Source organism: Triticum urartu, chromosome 1 (assembly GCF_003073215.2).
Source record: "Triticum urartu cultivar G1812 chromosome 1, Tu2.1, whole genome shotgun sequence".
NCBI lineage: Eukaryota > Viridiplantae > Streptophyta > Magnoliopsida > Poales > Poaceae > Triticum > Triticum urartu.
Genome location: NC_053022.1, coordinates 564,027,379 through 564,033,319, shown reverse-complemented (window position 1 = coordinate 564,033,319; position 5,941 = coordinate 564,027,379). Strand labels below are relative to the sequence as shown.

Sequence of the window (5,941 nt, the reverse complement as noted above, 5' to 3'; positions counted from 1 at the left end):
ACAAGAGACTCTTTGTTATTTGGGTGCAGGGTTGTTTGAGAGAGACCATCTTCATCCTACGCCTCCCACGGATTGATAAACCTTAGGTCATCCACTTGAGGGAAATTTGTTACTGTCTTACAAACCTCTGCACTTGGAGGCCCAACAACGTCTACAAGAAGAAGGTTGTGTAGTAGACATCAAGGTGCTACCCCTCCCATTGCTCTTAGGAGGGTCTGAAATAAAATGTATGACTCATTCTTCTCATCTACTAAGAATCCGGCACCAAAAAATACACTTTGTAAGTGATGATTGACCCATGTAAATGATGCATATATCATGTTGTACTGATTAGTGGTGTATGTAGAATCAAAGGATGACACATCACCAAAGTGACTATTGTTCTTCCTACTTGTGGCATCGGCCCAGAACACATGCATCAACTTCCCATCATCATCCACATCAAAAATCATAGAAAAATGCTGAATTCACTTTCTGCTTTCTAGCTAGTCGGGCCACAAGCATTTGAGCATCCGCATAAAAAGGGCAGCCCCAGTGCATGTAGCATTTGAGCATCCGCATCTCTGATTTTATACCCGAGTCCGCGGTAGTAATTCTGCAAGCCCCTCTTCGTGCACCAACATTTGGAATCCCGCCCTCACTAACTTGTAGTAGACTGTATGTCTGGGAGGTTCCAATGCTTGCCTTATGACATGTATATAGGGTATTCTTTGCCCTCTCACTAACCCTGCGATTCGATCTGATCAAATGACACTTATTAGGCAATACAAGACCATGGACATGGTGCTCGACCCATGAGTCTATCTTGTAGGTGTTATTCCCACAAAGTCTAACAAAGGTACGGGCATCACAACCGCATCGTGTGTTTGTCTGCTTACACCTTTTTCTCAAGGGGTCACCAGTCTCCTTAGTATCTTTTGACTTGAATCCTTCCCTATTACACATAAAGCGCTTAGTCCGGATCACCTTATTGTCAATCTTCTTTTGCTGTCCGATACAAACTGCAAAGTCCGATTGATGTGCCTATGCCTTGCAGAACTTCTCCACGGCCTCGGGTCCCTCAAATGCTGTACCTATTTTAGGCTTCAAATGCTCATCACATTCAGGTGTAATAGACAATGTCAAGAACAAACCATGATACACACATTCATGCGTAGCTCATTGAATTAAACAGTTTCAATTGTTAGTGAAAACTGAACTTACAGAAAGAGGCATGTTTGTGTTCTTCTTTGGTGTACCGAATCCTCCCTGGGACATGTGCATTTTGCACGTTATGGATTGGCTCCATATTACTACACACACGGCTACACGATTAGCCTTTCATACAACAGCCACACGTTGTGTTGTATATCCAAAATGCAAGGACTGAATTTCTGTGCTGTGTTACCTGAAACTTATGATGTTGTCTTTGTCCCTGAAAGTATGCGTGGTCGGCTTCGGCGCACGACGCACTCGGATCCGAAGGGAGCTGGCTTCAGTTGGGGCCGGACGTGTTGGTGTACAATTACTACAAAATCTGTCAAAGACGCACGATTTTGATCGTGGGGCTGAGAGCAAAGGGGCACACGGATACAGTATACGAGACGGATTCACAAGATATGTAGTATATCTATATCTGCACGTAAACCAGAAAGAAAAACTCACTCTTTCATAGCGCGCACCTGACTGAACGTGCCCACGCCGCACGCACGCGCCGCCGCCGCCGCCGTTGTTCCCCCGCGCGGTTAGCCGCCCGACGGCGCGCCGTTCCCCCCCTGCCTAGATCGTCCGCCCCTCTGCTCCGAAATCGACGCCGGCCTCCACCGCCCGCCCGCCCGCCCATCTGCTGCTCCTGCTCCGGCATCTCCACCTCCGTGCAGCCCGGCGCGGCCAGATGGAGGCGGCGGCCGGAAGGGGCCTGGACCTGGCCGGCCCGCTCCGGGACCTCCTCCCGCCGGTGGACTTCTGCTGCGCGTACGGCTCCACCCTCACCCACGCCCGCCCCGACGGCACCTCCATGGTCGACTACATCCTCGGCGTCGCCGACCCCCTCCAGTGGCACTCCGAGGTAGGCTAGCTACACCCCCGGACGGCAAAGTCCCTTCCTTTCCGCATCACGCTCTTCTCTGTAGCTTTATCCTGCCCGTCAAACTGTACCTCCCTCCCTCTGTTTGGTTTGATGCTATCAGTGTCATGGTTCGGTTGCAGAACTTGGCGAGGAACCCCACACATTACTCTAGCTGGATGGCGCGCCGTGGCCCCGAAGCCGTACGTACGCTCTCATTGTCCCCAAACATATCATCTGCTTGGTCACCTGGTTAATTGACGGGCTCACTAACTGTTCCATTTGTTGCTTCTTGGTGGTGGTCAACTGGAACCTCAGGTCACTTGGCTCGCAGATCGTGTCGGTGTCGGGGTCTACTTTAATCCCTTTGTCGAGTGGGGAGACAAGGTAACTGCAACCAGCCGATTACCTTCACGGATATTGTGTTTGATTGTATTGCGGTGTATTTTGGTTAATGTGAATGTGCATTGAGTTCTGAGTGACAAATTGTTGCTTTGTGGGTGTAGAGGATCAAGTATGGGGTGGTAGCGATGAAGGACCTGACGGCGGATATCTTGACCTGGGACCAGTTCTACCTAAGTGGCCGACTGCAAAAACCTGTACGTGTATCCTCTTCTTGTTTGCCACCGGAACATGATTGAGTATATCTACAATTATGCCATAACTTTCTGTTTGCCTGGTCTGGATAATTTCACTGTGACTACTTTAGTTTACTCGTGATGCAACTTTGCTTCCTCTATATCGTTTGACATATGTTCCTGTGAGAAATTTAACTATCTGAGTATCTTTTTGCTGTTTTGTTTATACAGGTCCATGTTCTTGTCGATAACTGGGATATAAGGAAGGTTAACACAGTTAATCTGAAAATGGCAGCTGCAGCTTCTCTGCTTCTTTTGCCAAAAGAATTCACAGAGGTTTGGTGGCAACTTTGATTTGATGTTTACTACCATGAATTATTTGGTTACTAAAGTATTTGTTTTGATCTTTCTTTTCTTGACCCCTTTTTGTGCAGCATGACCTATACGCAAAAATTTGCGGCCTATCTTATATGGGTGACATAAGGATGTTATTTGCCGAAGACAAATATAAGGTAATGAAAATGCATGTCAGCCTTTGTATAGGCCCTGAAGTTATTTAAAATTCAGTTTAGAATGGTGATCCTGCTAGTTGGCGTGTACAAAAGCCAGCTCACACTATGTACTTTGAAATGTGAAAATGGCATGCATGCTATATCTTTTGCAAATTGAACCACAAATTAGGGCACATTATGTACCTTTGTGGCTCCATCGTTCCAAGTGTGTCTATGGTGCCTTTACTGCACCATACTCACTAGTATGATAACTATCCACTTAAGATAGTAAAATATGTTAATGGAACTTCTGTTTATGACTAACGAAATTCTCGTGCGTTTGTACTTAGTTATTACAGTACTTGTTATATTCTATATCTGTTGTTTAAATGCTTGTGTCATCATAATCTCTAACTTTGTGCAAGATAAAAATATTATCTCGAAATATATGTCAATTGAACCAACCATTCAGGATGGACAACAACTATGTTATATTTCCTAATAATTTGAGAGGTGATCTCAGTGAGGATGAACCAACGGCCACCAACTCAGATCTCTATAATTCTGCTTATGATTTGGTGCTTATGTGGACTCTGCTGTAATTCAGGTCAAGAAGATTGTGGACGGTAGTTTCCAGCCATTTCAATTGATGTACAGACCCCTGATACAGGAGTATATTTCTGAAGGGATACTGAAGATGTCAGATTACAGACAACAAAAGGCTTTCAAGCAGGTTTTATTTCTTTTTCCTCACACATGCACTGTCAAATGCATCATTGATAGCCTACTAAGATGTTTGATAAACCTTGATGATAGCAGCATCACGTAGTTAGAGTTGCTGATTGGATACCTCGTTATCCACACACATGCTTTGCATATATCTGTTGTAAGACGATAACATTCAATGTATTCTGAACTGTTGGCCTTGTAGTCCCCTGGAACACACAAATAAGATTAGCTCTATCAAGTCTACACCTCAACAAACTGGAAATTGTTCGCAAGGTTCACTGCTGTCAAAATTCATAAGCACAACACTACAATTGAGAGCCAGGCCTAACCAAAACAACAGGGTAAAGAATCTATGGACATACCAACTACACGGTACTTAGAAGTCATTCAATCTGGAGAGTTGTGTAGTTCCAATGATGCCATATACTGATATCTAATACCAACTTCTATAAATGCGATTTGAAAAATGCCCTGCTGACTAGAGTTTTTCATCATACTGTACTTATTATATGCTAAATGCATCAACCACAAAATTATATTTTCTTAAAATATGCAGACACTTACAAAAATATTGACAAACAAGGAAGGTAAATCAGTAGTGGCACTATAGGCTAAAAATAAATAAATTGTCGGTTCAAATATGGTTTAAGGTACCACTTAAACAAATGGTTCTAGGACAGACGGGGCAGTATTAACTGATCAAGGGAACTACTGGTTGTATAAATTGTCTGTACTCAGTAGAAAATGGCATCAATCACAAACAATCAGCACTAGGGCCAACAATGAGAATACAATAAGAACTTCTAGAACCAACCATAAACATCAGAGTTCTTTCTCTCAGCAAGAACTTCTATGAACCGGTGTGTGCATGCAAATGTGCTTATGTGCGTCTCTTGAACATCTTGATAATTATCAAAGATATATGTGCAGGACTGTGGTGTATCTGCAACGAATGAACTGTTCTCTTCTCTCCCGCGTATGATCCAAAGGAGACTGCAGGGAAGATTCACATCAAATAGCACAGGTACTGATGTTTTCTGTCCAGATCCATTCATATTCGCGCTGCCGATTCCTGCAACGCATCCTAATGATTGGTTTTCTCCCTAGAAATACTGACTCACATACCGACCCGCACGTTGGTTCCATCGAAAGAGGTGGCAGCGGCATCCGTCCGCACGGCTCTGAGGCGCCGCGTAATGGTTTCGAGCGCACGGCAAGCAGCTTGTGGGCTGCTCGCCTCTGGCGGCCTGGTCGCCGCGCGGTACCTGGGGAAGAAAATGTCCAAGGCCTTGAGCACCCGATGTTTGACTTTTTTTTAGTAGTTATTATACATACGGAAGTCTTGGCTTCCCCTAGTTTAACATTTAGGATATGTTTGTTGTAGACTTAAAAGAGTGCACTGGTGGGTTGAATCAAGCATTAGTGGTTATATAACATTCGTGGTAGTGGAGACGAAACAAAGGAGAAAATGATTGTCTTGTGAGGATCGAACAAAGCAGCCAAAAGAGGTAGGCGCAAAGCATACATAAAACAAACATATATATCAGAACACATGCAATTTTGAGTACTCCATCCCAGTGGACTGCAGGGTACGTAAAGAATCCATGGACATGCCAGCTACACGATACTTACAAGTCGTTCAATCTCGAGACTTGTGTAAGTGATGCCATATACTGCTATCCAATACCAACTTCTATAAACACGATTTTAAAAACGCCACGCTGACTAGAGTTTTTCATCATACTCTACTTATTATATGCCCACAAAAATATTCGCAAACAATCAAGGTAAATCAGTGATGGCACTATAGGTTTAAAATAAATAATTTATCGGTTGAAATAATGTACCATTAAACAAATGGCTATAGGACAGACGGGCCAGTATTTACTGATCAAGGGAACTACCGGTTGCATAAAACTTCAATTGGACAAATGGCATTTCCACTTTCATGGACCTGTCAAAGTGTCAATAGGGGCCCTTCAAAAAAAAAAGTGCCAATAGGGGCGGATTCAACCGTTTTCAGCAGGCTGTATACACCGCTAATGGCCGCAGCTAATGGCATCATTATTAGCTCATATAAAGATACAAGTATTACTCGT

The 5,941-nt window shown here is 44.0% G+C and overlaps 1 protein-coding gene across 1 annotated transcript; it reads left to right on the top strand.

The window, feature by feature from the left end:
- The first annotated feature begins 1,732 nt into the window (after positions 1-1,732).
- Positions 1,733-5,320, top strand: LOC125539661 (phosphatidate cytidylyltransferase, mitochondrial-like). Its single transcript, XM_048703164.1, has 9 exons — positions 1,733-2,047; positions 2,188-2,247; positions 2,363-2,431; positions 2,551-2,643; positions 2,854-2,958; positions 3,057-3,134; positions 3,721-3,846; positions 4,773-4,866; positions 4,950-5,320. Exons 1-9 carry the CDS (start codon positions 1,874-1,876, stop codon positions 5,159-5,161), a joined length of 1,011 nt encoding a protein of 336 aa, XP_048559121.1. The 5' UTR covers positions 1,733-1,873; the 3' UTR covers positions 5,162-5,320.
- Positions 5,321-5,941: the final 621 nt, after the last annotated feature.

Coding starts and splice junctions, on each gene's coding strand:
- LOC125539661 (XM_048703164.1), top strand. CDS start 1,874: ATGGAGGCGGCGGCCGGAAGGGGCCTGGACCTGGCCGGCCCGCTCCGG. Junction 2,644..2,853: donor GTGGCCGACTGCAAAAACCT/GTACGTGTATCC, acceptor TTGTTTATACAG/GTCCATGTTCTTGTCGATAA. Junction 3,135..3,720: donor TTGCCGAAGACAAATATAAG/GTAATGAAAATG, acceptor GCTGTAATTCAG/GTCAAGAAGATTGTGGACGG.